The sequence below is a fragment of the Leptopilina boulardi genome, unplaced genomic scaffold (assembly GCF_019393585.1).
Source record: "Leptopilina boulardi isolate dan_hultmark-lab unplaced genomic scaffold, ZJU_Lbou_2.1 LbouV2_64, whole genome shotgun sequence".
NCBI lineage: Eukaryota > Metazoa > Arthropoda > Insecta > Hymenoptera > Figitidae > Leptopilina > Leptopilina boulardi.
In genome coordinates, this window is record NW_026138010.1 from 698,524 (window position 1) to 718,305 (window position 19,782).

At 28.0% G+C, this 19,782-nt stretch overlaps 4 protein-coding genes across 5 annotated transcripts; 2 read left to right on the forward strand and 2 right to left on the reverse strand.

Moving 5' to 3' along the window:
- The first annotated feature begins 2,353 nt into the window (after positions 1-2,353).
- On the forward strand, positions 2,354-4,574 carry LOC127290421 (peroxiredoxin-5, mitochondrial). Its single transcript, XM_051318961.1, has 4 exons — positions 2,354-2,728; positions 2,864-2,998; positions 3,678-3,809; positions 3,900-4,574. Exons 1-4 carry the CDS (start codon positions 2,624-2,626, stop codon positions 4,089-4,091), a joined length of 564 nt encoding a protein of 187 aa, XP_051174918.1. The 5' UTR covers positions 2,354-2,623; the 3' UTR covers positions 4,092-4,574.
- Positions 4,575-4,948: 374 nt separating this feature from the next.
- Positions 4,949-9,798, forward strand: LOC127290418 (N-acetyltransferase ESCO2). The gene is made up of 3 exons (XM_051318958.1): positions 4,949-5,109; positions 6,080-8,405; positions 8,924-9,798. Exons 2-3 carry the CDS (start codon positions 6,094-6,096, stop codon positions 9,045-9,047), a joined length of 2,436 nt encoding a protein of 811 aa, XP_051174915.1. The 5' UTR covers positions 4,949-5,109; positions 6,080-6,093; the 3' UTR covers positions 9,048-9,798.
- A 339-nt stretch (positions 9,799-10,137) lies between these two features.
- Positions 10,138-16,846, reverse strand: LOC127290419 (probable ATP-dependent RNA helicase DDX43). 2 transcript variants are annotated; one of them, XM_051318959.1, is made up of 12 exons: positions 16,683-16,846; positions 16,260-16,485; positions 15,495-15,885; positions 14,897-15,379; positions 14,596-14,811; positions 14,346-14,472; positions 12,890-13,055; positions 12,519-12,761; positions 12,032-12,179; positions 11,710-11,951; positions 11,110-11,272; positions 10,138-10,938 (listed from the first exon to the last, which is right to left on the reverse strand). In XM_051318959.1, the coding sequence occupies exons 3-12, from the start codon at positions 15,882-15,884 to the stop codon at positions 10,765-10,767; spliced, it is 2,352 nt and encodes a 783-aa protein (XP_051174916.1). In that variant the 5' UTR covers position 15,885; positions 16,260-16,485; positions 16,683-16,846; the 3' UTR covers positions 10,138-10,764. The 2 variants fall into 2 exon arrangements, with proteins under 2 accessions (XP_051174916.1, XP_051174917.1); XM_051318960.1 differs by lacking the exon at positions 16,260-16,485 and having other exon boundaries at positions 16,683-16,840.
- Positions 16,847-17,802: 956 nt separating this feature from the next.
- Positions 17,803-19,782, reverse strand: LOC127290402 (DET1- and DDB1-associated protein 1). Its single transcript, XM_051318930.1, has 4 exons — positions 19,627-19,782; positions 18,967-19,105; positions 18,711-18,772; positions 17,803-18,526 (listed from the first exon to the last, which is right to left on the reverse strand). Exons 1-4 carry the CDS (start codon positions 19,627-19,629, stop codon positions 18,419-18,421), a joined length of 312 nt encoding a protein of 103 aa, XP_051174887.1. The 5' UTR covers positions 19,630-19,782; the 3' UTR covers positions 17,803-18,418.

The following is a 19,782-nucleotide window of genomic DNA, read 5'->3' on the forward strand; positions in this document are numbered from 1 at the left end:
AGTAAAGAAAAGAATACTTACTAATAAAATTTAGCCATGCCAATATATTAACATATATAGTTATAATATATTGTCTGCTCAAGTGGTTATCAGGGGAACCTTATGATTTCTCGCAAATTTAAAAATTAGAAATATACGTTGAAAATTTTCCATATTTCATTCAAACACCAATAAAACAAAAGTCGCACATTATCTTTTCGTGAGAACTTTCTTATTTTCTGCATTTCTTCTATATGTCACAACATAACCTTAAATTCCACGATACTGTAAACTTTGTTTTTCTTTTATAAAATCATCCAATCACACTAAGATTACTAATTTAATCTGTCACAATATACCTAATATCAAAATTAATGCAAAATTTAAGACAAAACTAGAAAAAGAAATTAATTTTAAAACTGAAAAAACAATGTTGACTTCAACAAACTTCTTGAGAAAGTGGAAAGTACAAATATGACCTGTAGATGGCACCAAATTCCTGCAAAACTGACAAGGACAAAAACGCACGTTAAAAAAATTCGCTTGTTAACTTCAAAGTTGTTTTATTCAAAATCTTATTCTCGGAAGTTAGTTATAGTAATAATGTTAGTGAAGAACACATGCTAAAAGCCTTTGAATTATATATATAACACAATGTATTTCCATGCCAAATTCGAAGTCCATCTGCAAATGCTGCAAATGCATCTTTGATTTTTTTGAAACTTTTTTTTTCTATTTTTAAACGTACTTTTCACAAAAAAAATCGAAATTTTTTTTCAAAAGATATTACTATCAAATTTGTAAGTTTTAAAGATAAAAAGTCGTGGGAAAACAATTTTTTCAATATTTTCGGAATTTTAAAAAATTTTTGAATTTTTAAAAAATATTTTTGGTTTTTTTAATACTACATATTTTTATGTATATTTTTGATGCTCTGATTACGAAATTATAGTGACAATACCCAGAAATTTGATTTTTATGGTGAAAACCATAAAAGAAGGCCTGAAAGTTATAGTTTTTTTTTCTTTTATTGGGTAAAATATGCAAAATTAAAAAAAAACTCTTAGACAAAAATCGTTTGCCCATTTATATCTCGAAAACGGCTTGCTAAAAAATAATGAAAAAAATCATGAAAGCTAGTCTCAATTAGTACTAAAAGAAAAAAAGTTTCAAAAAAATCGTAGATGTAATTGCAGATGGACTTTGAATGAATTTTAATGTTCGAATTAATTCGAATATTCGAATGAATTTTTTATGTTCGAAAATCTAAAAAATAATGAATTATAAAATTAGATAAATTATGTGCGGTTTTAGATAAAAAATATTGGATTAATTTTTCTCTATGAAACAGTGAAATAAAAATTATTATATATAACTAAGTAAAATTGAAAAAATTGAAGCGGATGTGCATAATAATGAATTCTCGAATGTATACCTATATGATAATTGTTTTCATTGTTTACGAGAAATAAGACATATAAAGTAAAATTATAGGGCGCAGGTCAATATTGACAAAATAGCACGTGGAATATTGTGAAATAAGAGCTTTTAATTTGTAAATAGAGATATTATTCCGATTACGTGAGCCATTAGAGACCGCTTATATAATGACCCGGATGCGAATATCTCCACCCATTCGTGTCGTATTCGATTCCAAAGAACCTCTCTGTAATTCCAAGGTAATTCTCGTTTCTTCAACCCCTTCTTATTCCCCTGCTGACGGTGAACTCGTGATCGAATTTCACAATCTTTCGAGCTTTGAACCCATGCCGATTTCTATAAGAGCCGTATGGATTAATGCGAATTATACAGATTTCAGAGTACAACATTTTTTTTTAATCTAAAATATTATATTTTATTACTATTTTTTTAATTTTATATCACTTTAATTTCTTTGATTTTAAACTGCAGTTCAGGCTAACATTTAAAATTACTTGATTTTTATATTTTTCTTATACTCAACAAAAATAACATAACGAATACAATAGAATTCATAGGGAATCTATTGTGTTCGATATGATTCCGGACTTAGTTAATAAATTGCCTTTTACAGCATTTAAAAACGAACGCCTGCCAGCAGGCTAACACTTATACTTTGTTGTATACAATTTTCTTAAGTAAAATGAGTAAGCGCTAGAAATTTAGGGACCAAAAATTACAATAATCGTTTTACAATTATAACACTATATAATAAATAATTAATTGTATTTATAAAAAATTAATAAAAATTGTAATTTAGAATTTTAAATGAATTCATGGGCTTATGTAGTACTTACCGTCGATAATACAGTTTACTACTTAATATTGGCAGTGGACGGTAATAACTACATACACTTTATTACGAAAAAAAGAGATGTCACTTTTTTTACTGTATTTTATAAAGTAAAAAATTTCATTTATCTTTTTTCGTCATCTAATTAATATAAAATATTAATTTTGTATTTATTCCATAGAATCTAAAAATAGAAAGAAAACGCCGGGAAAATAAAAATAAACCAACTTTTGCGTAATAAAGTTGATGATTGCGCAATACGTCACCCGGCATTGAAAGTCATTATCTAACCATTTTTATCGTTATTGTTAACTAAGTAGAAAAACAAGTAACTAATAATCAACTAACAGGTATAAATCGATTAAAGCACATATGAGTCAACAAGTCGTGAATCGCGCCATTTTTGCGTTTGGACGCACAACATTCACTTCGTTCGCAAGAGGAATTCACGTGTCTCCAAGAAACATGGTTATTGCTGTAAGTCTATTTATTATTACATGATTTTCATTGAATTTATAAAATGTAAATAGTATTAAGCGATTTAGTACATAAATTAACTTATTACAATTAACATTATCTTGATAAAGTTACATTTGCTGCTTTTTTGGTTAGGTTGGTGACAAAATCCCTTCGGTGGATTTGTACGAAAATTCGCCAGCAAATAAGGTGAATTTAACTAAAGAAGGATCCGGTAAAAAAATTATTGTTTTTGCCGTTCCTGGTGCATTTACTCCAGGTTGTTCTAAGGTGGGTAATATATTTTTATTAGTTATTAGTGATGATGTTTTCATTCAACATTGAACGCACTTTTTAATTAAGATTTTTACATTAAAAACATATTCTCGATAACTTTTTTTTATCATTTTTGTAATAAAAAAAATATATATAGAAAGAATTGTCTTCTATAAACAAATTAATTATAGCATTAAGAAATGAAAACACTGTACTTTTCAAATTTATGTCTATTAATAATTTATTTATGAGAATAAAAGTTTTATTTTTCAATTATTCATTTTCTATTTATAATGTGTAAATTATAAATAAGTTTTAAAATAATTACTTGAATTCCTTGCCTTAATTAATTTACATTTTACTGTATATCATTATAATTTTTAATTATTTATTTGTGAATAAATTGTCTTGTGCATAAGTGAACTTGAAGTTACTATGGTTAATTTAAGTTGGTGTTAGTGCGTATGCAGACTATACGCAATTAATTTTTTATACGAGTTTATATGTTCAAGGTAATGAAAATACAATAAACAGAAAAGAATTTCATTAGAAGTGAATATTTCTTTATCAGAAAAATTTGTTACAAAAAAAGTTTATTAATTCGCGGTTTCTTTGTTGATTGTATAAAAGAACATTTTTCTTATAATGTATTTAAATTGAAGAATATGTTAAAATATTAGTTTTTAAATTTCAGACACATTTACCCGGGTACATACAAAAAGCCAGCGAATTAAAATCTAAAGGCATCGCAGACATTTATTGCATTGGAGTAAATGACGCCTTTGTCATGGCTGCTTGGGGAAAAGATCAAGGGGCTGAAGGAAAGGTATTAAAAATAATATGCTTGTTTTAATTTAAAAATCAATAATTGATTCATTATTGTGCATTTAATTAACGCAATTAAAATCTTTTGTAGGTACGAATGCTTGCCGATCCATCGGCAGCTTTCACAGATGCTTTAGAATTGTCAGTGGATCTTCCACCACTCGGTGGAAAAAGAAGCAAACGATATTCAATGGTTGTTGAAGATGGTGTTGTAAAAGAATTAAATGTCGAGCCAGACAACACGGGTCTCAGTTGCTCCTTGGCTGACAAAATTAAAGCCTAATTTTTTCCATTTTCTACCAGGAAACTTTAACTCTATTTAATGAACATTTAAATCAATGGTTGTTTCTCAACCACTTTTCGTATAATAATTTCAAGTGATATTTCCTCAAGTATAAAAACTGATTTCTAATTCACAAATCTTTAAAAAAAAATTTTTTAAAGTAAATCAATAATTTTCAATAATACACTTTTCCACAATCTCAAGATTTCTTTAATTTCTCTTGTGTAGAATACTTTTTACTTGTTAGGTTTACAACATTCACTTTTTTTTTTAGTAAAATTACACTTTTGTAGGAATTTTTCAAATCTCGTTGAATTATTATCTCCACTGTAGTTTTACGAAAAATGCAAACTCAGAATTGTAAATTAGATATGTACTTTATTTTATATTTCTCAACGGAATAAAAATACTTTAGATAATAGAAAATACATTGTGAATGTAGGTATTTGTTTTTTAAAGTAATATAAAAAGCAGTTTTTTTTATTTTTAGAATACTTCTCTTTTATTTTTCTATATTGAAAAATATATATTTCCCTATTATTTTAAATATGTCATTGAAAATAAAATGTTTCGATTTTATATTAAACATTTTATTTCTTAATTTAAATTTTTACTAATTTTTATTCCTTCCAATATGTATATTTATTTGAAATAACTTTAATAAAATTGGAAAAATTTTTGTGAAGTGAAAATTATATTTTATTTAAAAAAACTTAATTTTTACTAAGTAACGAATAATATAATATTTTTGAATATAAATTATGCGCCGCGCTTCAAGTTGTTTTGTTAATTTTGGCCAATCAGAAACGAGGAATTGAGCAGGTGAGAGAAATCGAAACCTTTGTTGCGCATGACGGATGCGCTATGCTTATGACAACTGAGTCAACGAAGGAGGGAAAATAACCGTTGCATTTCCTGTAAATTCTTGAGTGAAAAAAACAATTTGCACCGAATGAATTTTGTGATTTTCTGAAAGAAAATTTCCTTCGACTGGTTTCGCAAGTGAGCAGAATTAAACGTAAGAATCTCTTTTTTTTCTGCATGATAGTATTCGAGCATTTAGAATATGCTTTTCACATTCAATTGTCTCTCATTAAACTATATTCTAAAAACAAAAAAGTTTATTCCTGAGGCCGAAAGCATAAACAAACGAATGCATGTTTTAACGTTTTTTCTTGTTCTCTGCAATTTCATTTTGCTGAGTTATTGGTGACATAAATTTTGGTAGATATTGATTTCTATGAATTGACATTTACCGAAAATAACATTCTAACCTTAAAAATGTTGTGAATGGAGAAATTTTGAGCGGGAGAAACACAGAGTTTCTGGAAATTGACGTTTCACAAAATATTTTTAGTTTCATCTATATAGATTTTGTGTTCTTGGTAGCTTATCAATTGATTTTTATATTTTTCATTCGGAAATATGTGCTTTATTGTGTTTTATTGATGTGTTAAAAATTAAATTAACAAGTGCTTTTTGATTAAAGGTATATACAAGTATGGGTATTCTGAATTAATGAAACATCTGCCGTTGTTAAATCGATCTTTTAAAGAATTATTCAATTATGATTATTGAAGAGTTGCAATCAAATTAAAAAAGTTTCAGAAAATTAAAATCGAATTTTAAGTGTTTTAAAAAACTAAATTTTTATTTAAGAATTTATAGAAATTGCAAATTCAATTTTAATAATATTTTTATATATAGGGAATGGATTTATTCTATTTTTATTGAAAGAAGGTATTTAAATATGAGATTAAACAACATTTAAAAAAAAACAAAATTGAATTCTCTGTTTACTGTCTATACATCTTAGCTGAAAATATTAAAATAAAAAAAATTGAAATTAACTTTATTAGAAAACTTTCCATCATTAAAAAATTGTTTTAAGTCTTTGACTTTTTATTTATTTATTCCATAATACGTACTAAACGCATTAGTACAATAAATAGCATTATAAATTATTATGTTATGAATTTTGATTTTAGATTGTTGCCGAAAAATGATATCTAGTGACAGTGGACAAGAGTCGCAGGAGTTGCTGTGCACTCCTCGGCGATCACAAAAACGTTTCTTTGGAAATTCTGGAAGTATCATAAAACGCAGCCTTTTCCAGCAGGAATATCACGGAAAAGAAAATGACATAAACTCAGGAGATGAATCAGATTTGGGACCGATGTCACCACTGGCTCTAACAAATGGGAGTCCTAGCAGCACAAGCAGTTCTCCAGGTCGTCAATTCGTCTCACCTCTAGCAACCCCCGAAGGTTCGCCTCAAATTCCTGTCATGAAAGCTACCTGGGATCGTCTCATACCCGGCTCGCTACTTTCCGAGAAGCGTATCTCTCCATTCAGCACACTAAAACATTTGACACGAAAAGCTCGATCATCACCAAGGCGAAAAATTTTCCCCGATTCCCCCAAGTCAACCGGCTCGCCGAGAAGATTCGTCAACTCTCCACTGTGTACCGACGAATTAATTCCCGAAACTCCTCTGAGAAGCGGAAGCGAGCAGAATGAAAATCACGTAGAGGAGACGCCACAGAAAGAGTTCACGGAACAGAGAATGATCACGCCTTTAGGCTCGGTGAACAAGGACGTTTCATTGCCACGTCTCCATCGTCGGAAGACTCTCGGCTCTTTTGACATTGACGAGATTTCTCCGGAGAAGACGGGAATATCAGCCAAGAGACACATAAACGATTCAAACGTCGTGGGATCAAAATTGCAAAAAACCGATGAGGCTTGTTCAATTCCAAAAGCAAGGGCATCACTCTTTCAAGACAATCAAAACACCAGCATGACTGTCGACACGAAATCATTCTACGGCAGTGGACGAAGGGATCGTCTCAATGCCTTTGGAATCGATTGGAAGCAATACGACGAGTCGAAAAAACGACGCAGTCTCCCGAATCCACGATCACACAGAAGATCGAGAAAAACTGAAATGAATTCCGGCGTTTCTCACGGTATAAAGAAGCCGAGGGCGAAAAAACACGTGTCACGAATAGAATCTTTCAAGAAGAAGGAAGAAATTATTTCTAATTGGAATAATCGCGCCGAGGCAAAAATTACAAAGGTGGAACCGGCAAAATCGATTCCGAAGACCAAGGGAGATTCAAACAAACAATTAAAAGTAAATTTCGATTTCTGGAATAAAGAACAGGAACCAAAGAAAACTGATGCTGTGATAGATCCCACGAAACGTTTCTTCAAGACTGTCCGACAGAAGAGAGCACGAGTCGCCTCCAAGTTGAACGATTCTCTGCCGGAAAAAAATATTCACAAAAAGCCAAAAATGGATATTTCACTTGACGCCAACGATTTGACCGTCGATGAACCGGATCTTGAAACGCGCAAGAAGGACGTTGATGACTTGTTGAAAATTCTCGAAGACGATTGGACCGATGACGAGTACGAACCAATGGAAACAGTGATTCGGAAGCAGTTTCAGGACTCTCCCAATTTTCAAGATGCAATGATGTCGCCTGCAAGTGAATTAAGTAACATGACGTCAATTATGAATATTGACGACAAAGACGAGGGAAAGAATTCCAAAATTTTGAGTCTGAAAAGTTATGGCAAGGCGAAATCCGCAACAAATCATTCGTCAATGAACATTGAAGATAACGAAACACAACAAGAATCGCTGATCGAAAATCTGGAAAAAACTGAAACTGTCAAGTATTATCCACTTTTCACGAAAGGATATTCGAGTCGAGAGAATATTTCCAGTCCGAAAAGTAAAAAAGCGACGCTCTGTCAGTTGACGAAAGCGGGAGGTGGATCCGATCAGTATCAAATTGATTGTGGTCAAAAGAAATTTGGCGCGACTCAGTGCAATGAATGTGGAATTGTTTATCAAATGGGTGATCCACAAGATGAGAATGCTCATTTGAATTATCACAATAGTACGAAAACACTGAAATTTCAAGGATGGAAGAACGAGAGAGTCATTTGGGATGATGAGGCAACGACGAGTCGAATTATTCTCATTGATCCCTATGACAATAAGCAACATTGGAAGAAGGTCACGGAAATCTTGAACGTCGTTGATGCTGATTTGGGCTTGGTGGATATGCAGTTGTCATATTATCGTGACAAGAAAGTTTACCTCTACGTTAGAGATAGAAATGTTTTGGGCGTGCTTGTTGTCGAATCGGTGAAAGAAGCTCATCGAATGATTCCAGAACTCATGGATTTGGATTGTTGCAGTTCAGAGAGCACACCAGTCAAATGTGGTGTTAACGTTGTATGGACGGCTTTAAGTCACCGTAGGAAGGGAATTGCCACCCAACTGCTTGACACTCTTAGGTAAATATTATTCACGATTAAAATCTTAAATCCTATATTTTCTGACAAAAGTTTTTATAAACGATAAAGATATCATTTTTACTTTGGACGGCACTATTAACATCAATTGTTCTGAATATTTTTTTATAAGATATTTTATGTATATGAAGTAAAATATCAATCATCCAAGTCAAAAGTCAGGTTAAAAATTTTGTCATGGCTGACTGATTTTTATCATTATAATTTATTATAATCAGTTTTATAAAATAACAAAATGATGTACCTATGTTGAAACTTATTTAAATTTATTTGTTTTTTTGTATAATGTCGTAATTTAGAAAACCTTGATATTTTTCTACCGAAAAAAATCTTGAATTTTAATTGCAAAATTTAATGAATATCCTGTGTAAATTAAATGTTTAAAAATAAATTAATTTTTTTTTAATTTGTAACAAATTTTTGATACTTTTTTTCGTGTTAATAAAAAAAGAAAAATTAAATAAAAAATGTAAATTAAAAAATTTTTTTTTCATTTTCAGGAGAAACTACTTTTATGGATATATAATGGCCATTGATGATGTCGCATTTTCAACACCGACACCAAGTGGAAAACTCTTTGCTTTGAAGTATACAAAAACAGAAAATTTCTTAGTGTACAGCTAAGCATAATTTTCGAAAATTATTTTTTATAGCGTTATTTTTATCACTTGTGAAATTTATTTTTGCTTTTCGAATTTTTTTCTATGATTCCTCCTCAATTTTTCAAACAAGTAAATTCAATGTATTGAATTATTAGCTAGTTAACAAAATCATTTCTAGTTTATGTATTTTTTATTCTAATTTTTAGTTATCCTTAAGGACATTTTCCAGAAATTGGTATGGAAAAAATTGATTTTTTCATAAAAATTTTCTTAAAATTTTAAAAAATGTTCCTTTATGTATTTATTAACTATGGCAAAAATTCTAGAATTTTAAGCCCTATTAAAGAACGTGATATTCAGATTGAAATTTTGAACTTTTAATATAATCTCATATAGAAGTTAAAATTTGAATCTGAAGAACTCTATGTATTTAGTATTGCATGGGGTTTTGAAATTTTTACCACAATTAATGGATTCAAATTTTCTGAAAATTTGGAGAAAGTCGATTTTTTCAATAATAGTAACTGGTAAACATTCTTAAAAACTTGAAAGAATATTCGATTCTTTGACAATGTCATATTGTCTTCAATTTTACAAAAAAAAGGGAAACAATTAATTTTCTCTTGCAATTTAGAAAATTTTAAGTATTCTAGACTAACAAAACAAAAAAGAAAAAGAAGATTATAACAAATACATTTGTTGCTATTTCATAAAGTTATGATAATTGTATAATCATCAGCTTGAATAAATTAAAGATTAATTTTTTAAATTTACTTTAGGATTAAATAATTTTTGTAAAATTATATTGTAACAGTACTAATGCAATATTTCTTAACTGTAGAAAAATTTCTCATAGAAATGACTTATTGTATTAAGAATTCATCAATATTCTTTTTATACAATTTTCATATAAATTATTTATTACATGCTACGTACGAAATAATTTTAAAAAAATTTTCACTTGAATTAAGAGTTTTTAATTTTAGAAAAAATAATTTTCTATCCAATTCTCATGTGTAATGAGTTGTTTTTTAATGCAATCATAATATAAAACTCAGAATACCTTTTGTAAATTTCTCTAGTTTTCTATAGAATAAAAAAATAAAAAGCAATTTTGTAGAAAAAGTAATCACATTTTTATTCCTCTAATATAAGACCTACAATACTTAAGATTTTGAGATAATTTCCTTGCTTAAAGCCCAAAAAAATCATTGTATAAAAAAGTGACAATTATTTTTACCTATCATTTTACACTTTTATACATTACGTCATAAAAAAATAATTTAGGATTTACATTAGAAGAATATTTTTTTAATTAAATGCAGAAAAAAAATAAGGGAACAAAACTAAACATGTCATTATTTGGAAGGACGTTCCTTTGTACCAGGCGTTTAATACTGATAATCGCCTCTAAAACGATAATAATCTAAAGAACAATAACAATATATAAAAAAAATCCGTAGGAAGTAAATGGTTTTAATACCCGATTTATAATTAAATTTTAGCATTCCTTTTTTGCTATTTATATATTTATCAGTCTCTTCGAATTAAAAATAAAATAATACGTGTCTCTTAAATTGACCGTATTTCTATTATTTGAAAGTCTCGTACTGTCTATGATAATATTGCACAGTTTTTCAAAAACCGTGGAATTCTCGTTTGTTTTATAATTCTTTTTTCATAACGTAAATTAAATTTTATAAGTTTTTATATATTATTATCTAATTTGAAGTTAGATTTTAATAATCGCTATTGCCCCATCTGTTTCCACCGCCTCTTCGTCCACCACGACCTCTGCCACCTCGGCCTCCTCTACCACCAGCATCCCTTCTATCTCGTTCTCTTTCTTGATTTTTCTTCTCTTCCCAGACACTGTATCTCTCCGCCATTTCATACAGGTCTTGAGGTACCTCCTGTTAAAAAAATATAAACAAATAAAAACAACGAATAACAATAATTACTGATTGATTAACACAAGTAATAACTAAACATATTAAAAAGAAAATAATAATAATTTTAATTCAAAAATAAAAAAATTGAATTTCAAAAGTTCAAATTATTAAAATTATAATGTAAAGACTCACTTGACAGGCTTTTTCCAAAAGATTAATTAGATCCTTAGCATGTGACCAGTCGCTTCGGGTCATTAAAGTTATACTTTCGCCGGTTCTTCCAGCTCGACCTGTACGACCAACACGATGGACATAATCTTCTATATCACGAGGAAAATCGTAGTTAACAACACAACTGTGAAAGAATTAAATTTTTATTAAATAGAACCACAAATTTTAGAAAAGCATAAAAAAAATGTCAACTAGGTAAGACTCAACGATTTTTATTTTCTGAAACAATGTGACGCTGTATTAAAGAATAGTTGCCGAAATTAGTTTTATGAAATTGATTCGAAAACAATGAGAAATATTATTAATAAACCATATGATTAAACTTTAACATTGATTATAATTAATAAAGTTTAAAAAATGAGTTATGACTCCAATTATTGGTAAGTTAGCGTTATTTTTCTATTATTTGATAGAATTTTTATTTAAACGAATTCTCATATTTAATAATTTTTTTTTTATGTCAAACTCTCTATTTAAGAAAATAAATTCTCATTTAATAGAATTTCGACTAAGCCAAAGCATGCGTTATTAATGTAAATAAAGAAATATATAGATACGTACGTAATGTCCTCAATGTCGATTCCTCGACTAGCAACGTCCGTTGCTAAAAGAATTCGAACCTCGCCAGTTCTCAAATCTTCAAGTGCCTGTTCCCGGTCACTTTGCTCCCGACCACCGTGAATACTTTGGACTGTTACACCACTGAGTGCTAAGTCACTTGAAATTGCGTCAACAGTTGTTTTCCTTCCGAAAAACACCATTACTTTTTCATCAGGTCCCATTTTAAGGAAAATGTCCTGCAACTGCAAAACAAAAATGTAAAATAATTTACTAAATTTATAATGATAATTAAAGTTTTGCAATAAATTAAAACTATATTTACAATACTCTGCTTTTCTTCTTCAGTGGTCATAACAACCGTTTGCGTAACAGTTTGCGTTGCTTCTAAGTCTAGAGTTCCTATACAAACTTGGACTGGATTCTTCATGTACGATTGTGCCAGTCTCCTTACTCCCGAAGGCCAAGTCGCGCTAGAAATGTTAGCGAAATGTGTTAAGTTACTTCAACTTTCATTATCAATTAGTTAAGGGGTCCTGTAAATTTTTGAAGCCTTAAATTGAAGATACTTTTAAGAAAAAAAATATACAATTTTAAAGTGCGCCCTCTATAGAAAGAAAATATGAATTTTATTTAAGATTATAACTTAATTTTTTGATTGTCCTAGATATACATAAACACATGTTAAAAGATTTAACTTATTATGTTTTGAAAGTTGAGAAAAAAATTTTTAAAAAACTTTCAATTTAAGGCTTCAAAAATTCACAAGATCCCCTACATACTAATAATTTTAGAGATACCACAAAATTTACCTAGTCATGACAGTTTGTCTGTCCGGCCTTACATCTAGTAAAGTTTTTCGAATTTGAGGTTCGAAGCCCATATCCAACATGCGATCAGCTTCATCAAGAATCAGGTACGTTACGGACTCAACTTTTAGGATATCAGCTTGAACTAAATCATTTAATCTTCCCGGAGTTGCAATAACGATTTGAACACCTCCCGAAACCATGTTAATTTGGTCTTTTCTGCTGCCCCCTCCATACACACAAACCCTGTTATATAAAACAATTTTTTACAAATTTAATATTATTATTATTTTTAGAGAGATTTTAACGGTATAAAACATTTTTGATTTTTTTTACCTAAAACAATATTTTAACAAAGTTACAAAACAACTTACGCTTTAATTCCTCGATATGAATATTTGCCGACTTCTTTCTCGATCTGTTGAGCTAATTCTCGAGTCGGTGCCAAAACAAGAACGTTTGGTCCTGGTCTTTCATTCCGTGGAGTATTCTGGCCATCGATGTGTATTAAAGCCGGTAGTAAGAAGGCAAGAGTTTTTCCTGAAAACAAAAAAAAAAAATTTATGTAACAAGTGGGAATAAAGTTCAAGATTCTTTCCAGTTTTTAAAAAAAAATTTCAAGTTTTTCTAAATTAACATTTTATTACAAAAGATGAATAAATTAAAATAAGTAGGTATTAAAAAAAATATTCATTTCAGTGTATATCGTGTTCAAAGTTATATGAAAATAAAAATATTCCACCTATTAAATTGCCGCAAAAATTGTTTTTAAAAATTCAAAAATTTCTCTAAAATATAGAAAAAAGAAAAAAATTTTAGGTCTAGAAAAACCATATTATTTAAAAAACAAATTGCTCTATATGTATAACAATCTTCTTCAAAAAATTTCGAAAATGTTTATAAAAGTCGAAAGACAGGAAATTCTCCCAATTTTTATTTAAACATAAATTACAAAAAAATTTTAATTTTTAAATTAATTAAAGACACTCCAGCAATAATAAATTATATTAATCTATAAAAAGGCAGTAAATGTAATTATTTAATACATATTGTATATATATATGGTGCGTTAACTTTTTATTGGATATTTTAAGAGCTTAGTTGCAGTTATTAAAATTTTTAATGTATTTTTTGTTCAAAAATAAAATGCAATAATTTCATTAAGTTTTATAATTTATTAGAATAGAAATTTATATTTTTCTGACTTTAATTAAAGAGATACATAAACGATTTTTTCAATATCGTTTGAATTAATAAAAAATTTTATTTTCAACATAAATAACAAAATTGGTTAAAAATTGTATTTAAAACTAAAAAGTGTTCAGAAACTATTCTTTTTTAAATAAATCTTTCTTTCTTTTTAAGGAAATTCAAAAAAGTAAAAAATTGAAGTTAAAATTTAAAGAAATAGATCAAATAATTAAAAAATACGATCCATAACAGACGAAAAATCTCTAAATCAATGTAATTGAATATAAAAAAATTATAAAAAGTGAAAATTATTGAAATTATTTTTGCTTATAATTAAAAATATTCTGTTTTTAATTTAAAAGAATAATATAAATATTGGTTATGTTCAATTTATATATATATTTTTTTAATTACGTTCAAAATAAAATTGTATTGTAATTTGTTCAAAATATAATTGAGAGAATGCCCCAATTTCAATTAATTTAAAAATGATAATCCTAATTAAATTGTAGATATTGAAAAAATAAAAATTTTATGATTATATAATTTACTTAATAATTCAAATAAATTAACAATGTAAAACACTTTTCACGTGCGCGTATAATTTACTACATATATTATGGAATATTTGAAATTTACCTGTTCCTGTTTGGGCTATTCCAATTAAATCCATGCCACTCATAAGAACTGGCCACGATTGAGCTTGAATTGGACTGGGTTTCTCAAAACCTTGCTTGTAAATTTCTTCCAAAATATCTGGGTATTCCTAGAAAAAAGATAAGAAAAATATTTTCATTTTTCACTTGCACATTCAAGATTCATTTAAAATTCAAAAATGAAAAATCTGTTTTTAAAAATTCTATGAATTGAAAAAACTTTTGTTACTCACTTGAAAAGCCTGTTCGAAAGTAGTTACAGGATTTGGAACTTTTAAACCCTCTACTTCAACATCGTTATCAAACATAAGTTTAGCCTCAATATTGTTATTTGATCTCCTAAACTCCTCAACTTCTTCTTTTGTCATGTTTGCGACTTTCGAATCCTCTTTGTAAAAATATTTTTTCAAAGGCGGTAATTTTGCCCACCTCTCTTTTTGCGCTTTTTCCTAGAGAAAAAAATAAATCACAATTAAAATGTTCATTTCATTGAATTTGAAACATAAAATTAGAATTTATATATTAACTTCTTACAAAGAGTTCATTAGCTTTCGACCAGTCGAAAGTTGAGAAATCAATTTCGTTCGAGTCCTGCTGCGAACTTTGGTTTTTTTCAGGTGATTTTGATCTTTGGTTTTGTTGTTGCGAACTTTGATAATTATCCGAATCGGGCCGTCTTGAATTCTGATAATTATCGGAATCAAATCGTTTCGTATTGTAATTGTTTCGAGATTGATTCGATTGATAACGATCGCCAGAATTTCTTTCATAACTTTTTGATGAATAATTTGATCCACGCTGAGGAGAATGATTTGATGATCTGAATTGTGGCGATTTCGATGATGATCGTGACCTGGGTCTTCGTGATGGTTGATTGTAACTTCTTTGAGCACGACCTTGAGGAGGGTCCATTCCAGTGTTCATGAGATCATTAATAAGTTGCTTTGCATTTTGTTGTGCATCTACGTCGCCGGTCAATGTCACAGATACTGTTTCGCTGGACCTGTCACTGTCAATCTGAAATTCAAAACTTTATTTCTAATATTTTTTTCTTAAGAAATAAAAAAAACTAACAATATGTATCTAATAAAGACTTGAATGGATTAAAATTTTTTTTTCACATTTTTTTTACCGAAATTCGACATCCGCTTTGACTTTGAAGATCTTTTACAGTAGAACCGCCTCTGCCAATAAGCTTTCCAATTCTGAATGTTTGGATTTGTAAAATAAGGTCATCTGTGTCGTCTGATTTATTAGACTGCTTCGAATGACTGAAATTACTTTCAGAATTATATTGCGAGTTGCGATCGTACTGTTGTCTATTTGAATTGTCACTTTGATTGTAATTCCTTGACTGATTTTGACGACCGTAATTGCTATTATCATTGTCTCGTCTTCCCCGTCCCTGGAATCGACCTCCTTGATCTCTTCTGTCATTATAACGAGATTGATTTGTGAATTCTCGTGAATAAGTTCGGCTTTTCTTCGAATTATCGCCGTCGTTGTCCCAACTTTCAGACATTCTTAAAATCACAAATAAATCTATTGTTTTATTTTAGTTATTAAAAATTACATTGTAACTAAAAGTAATTTTTCTTAATAAATCAATTATCGATTAATTATCGTAATTAATATAATATAATATAATATAATCAATTTTGGATGAATACAAGAGTGTGAATAAATTTCCAAGGACAACTAAAGACAACAAAATAATTTCACTGATAAGAATTCCGAGAAATTATATCAAGCATCTCTTTGTTTAAGCATTGTTAGATTATTGTCTAATAAAGTAGTTGAATTAAAATATTAAATAATATGGAAATATCAGAATATTTACAATGAGAAATTTTCATGACAATTTTAAAACAAAAATGCAACAAAATCAATAACTAACTTGCGCTTCAGTTTTGTAGGTTAAGTGTTGCACAAATAAAATCAAAGTTTATTATTTCTCCCGACTGATTCAAAATTTATTTATGCAAACTAATTAAATCCGTTCGTGAATAAAAATTGTAACAGTTCAAGAATTAACGTGATCACGATGTTGACTGATCGAAATGTAGCAATTCAACACAATTTACAAATGGCCGTTGCACGCTTCAAAAATTTACAATACATTCCTGAAAAAAAAATTTAAACAAATAAATGTATTGAATAAAATAGCATACATGTACGTTATAGAAAATTATTCAAATAATTAAAAAAAAAAAATTATATATATAATAAAGAAAAATCATAACACGAGTTCATTTAAGATAAAGCCGGTATCGTAAGTTTTATCTATAAATACAAAAAAAATTAATTTTTAATTGCTTACCTTATTTATTTTTCGAAATCGGGTTTGAAACAAAATAAATATTTTTTGGTTTTAAACAAAAAGACTTTAAAACTAATTTTCACTTGAGGTATATTAAGTTACTTTCTGTTTCACTGCATCGTGTGTATCTCTCATAAAAATGGCGGCTCCAGGCAGCACGCAGCAGTCGGTAATCGCAATATCGATTCTCGAAGATGTTGAATATCGAAATTTAAATATTTTTAAAATTAAAAATTATCAAATCTGAAAGAAGGTTAATAATATTTTTAATTCTTATTTAATCTCTTTCAAGTAGGTAACTACTTTATTCTTTAATGAAAACTACTATAATTTTAAACATATTTTCTGTAAAATTCTAACTCTCGATGAGTCAATAATTGAAGATTAAATGTTCATTTTAATTTTCTAAAAACGACATAGATTTTTACTATTTCCTTTTCTTAATAAATTAATATGTTCATGAATTTCAAGTCTAATATTTACAAAAAGTTTTGTTTACATTTTATTGAAAAAATCTTTTCTATTAATCGGAAAATTTAAGAATGAAAAAAAGAGCTGTATATAGATGGCAGAAATTTTTTTTTAAAGTGAAATGGGATAATTCTTTATTATAAAAATAAAATCATTATAAATTAAAAAATTTTTACAAGCTGAAATTTTATAAAGTACCTACATACAGGGTGTTCCAAAAGTATGGAAACTTGTAAATATCTCAAAATAACGAATTTTCGTAAAAAATGTTCAATTCAAAAGTTGTTCCAAACAAAAAGATCTACATTTTTGAAACTAAAAAATTGGGCCCTACAATAACCTACAATGAAAAAAGTGGTTTTCTTAAATGAGACCACTAATTTTGAATATCAAATTCGTAATCGTAGTTGTCTAAAATAAAACCCACTAATTTTTAGTATCCATTTCGTAATCGTCATGAAATTCTGGATTTAGTTTTGTAGTACAAATGCCAAATATTGTTGACAAACAAATAAATTTAAAAAATTGTATCTTTGGGGGTTTTTGGGTAAAATGTAAACAGAACAAAATAATTAGTTAATAATTAAATATTTTTCTCCAAGTAATCTAAAGATGTTAAAAATCAGGGAAAGGAAGAAGCTTTTGCTAATTTAAGGATTTCAAAAATTTATGAACTGATTTTATAAATATAGATGTTACATAATTTACAATAATATTTAACTTCAATCAGACATTATACTTAAATAAAATTATAAAACATTATTGTTTTCATGATAAAAGTTATTGTAAAATTATGTCGCACAATTCTTTAACATAACCACTTGATAATTTCGCAAAATTCAAATGGCAAATAATTCCATGATTGGAATATATTCCTTAATATTAAATTACAAACAAATAATAAAAAATATTGCAATAAATGCTATAAAGTTTAAGTTCAGTTAATTGTGATGTGATTTTTTTAAAACAAAATGTTTGTCAGTATCGTCTTGTTTCACAAATCTCATCATTAAAATTGATCACTGTCATTGGTTGTCAGAAAAATATACTTGTTAATTTAAAAAGAATAATCGATCCTGATATTAATAATTAATAGACAAACAATCGTGATACGGAAGAAACATGATAATTTACCGTAATTTTAGTGAACATTATTTTCTAAAATTAAAATAATAATTTTTAATAAATTTGTGTGTTCAGTAATATTTCAAGTCATTGATCTCTTCGCATAATTAGTTATAATTACTTTCTTACGGGGGTAAAACTTAAAGAGAATTATTGAGATCAACCCGGGGTCTTTTACAACGATTGTTTGTTCCATCTTCTTGTAGATCAGCGTTAACTGATAAAAGTTCTCGTTTTCTTCCTGCGTTCTGAAATAATTTCAATTTCATTAATTTTTAAACAGTAAATAATCAAAAATATTAATTGTTCTCAACATATATTCATCTCAATTTAATTTTTAGAAAAGTTAAAATAAATCAATTTAAAATACATTTTTATTACTAATTTAATCTCGAATTTAATACATGATTGGCATAATTTTAAATAAAATACCTTTTTATCCCATTGTTGGTGTAAATACCTCAAGAGAATGGTAGTTTTTTCGGTAACTATAACTAAAATGAAGTATGATATTAGCGAATGAAATATTTATATGTGTCATCTTTCAAATGAAGTGGAGAAAAGTCTAATTAATAAATAAATTAAATTTACTTAATTTTCATGACAAAACAAAAATAGATGTACTAAAAAATAGTCTTACATCCATTTTTATTATTCATAAATTTTAATAATGAAAGTAACATCTTACCTTGTTCTGAAGGATAATCCTTAGTTGGCAAATAAACAGAGGGTCTTTTGACACATGTTCGATTATTACTGTCAGTGTGAAAATTTGCAAAATTGTTTTCGTCGTGCGAAGGTAGTCCTTTCAGAAATTCAGCTACAGACTGAAATAAAACCGTATATGAAAAAATAAATTTTTTTTTAACTTTTCCTACAGTGAAAAAGTACAATAAAATAGAAGATAATATAGAAGAAACAATGAAAATTATAATGTAAAACAAAGAAAAAAACAAAACAATGAAATGAAAAAATTTGATTACTTTTGTGGTTTACCACAAAAGTAATAAAATTGTTTACAAACAATAGCACACACGCATATACAGTAAAAAAGCAAAATAATACGTAAAATGTAAGGAAAATATAATAACCAATAAACCAAGATTAAACACATTTGATAAAGAAAAATAAGTTTTCTGTATCAATTATTCAGAGCTTCTTTCCATATTTTTCAATTTTGACATTTACAATTTTTTAACAAATTCACTTGACAAGTAAAATTGAATGAAACAAAAATCGAAATTCATGAAATAAGTAATAAATTTCATTTTTAGGGAAAGTAATTTTTCGTTTAATATGAACAAAAAAATTTTAATTAAATGTCAAAAAAAGTGTCAAGTTAACTTACCATTATGTTAAAATGATGTTAAGGACTTACAATCCGATTCAGCATGGCGTATTCGACTAAATTTCTACATTACTCGTTGTCGTTCTGCGCATGAGCTTAGTCTAGTATACTAAACTTAGGATTGGTCCATTTTTTATTTGTTTCACCAATAATAAT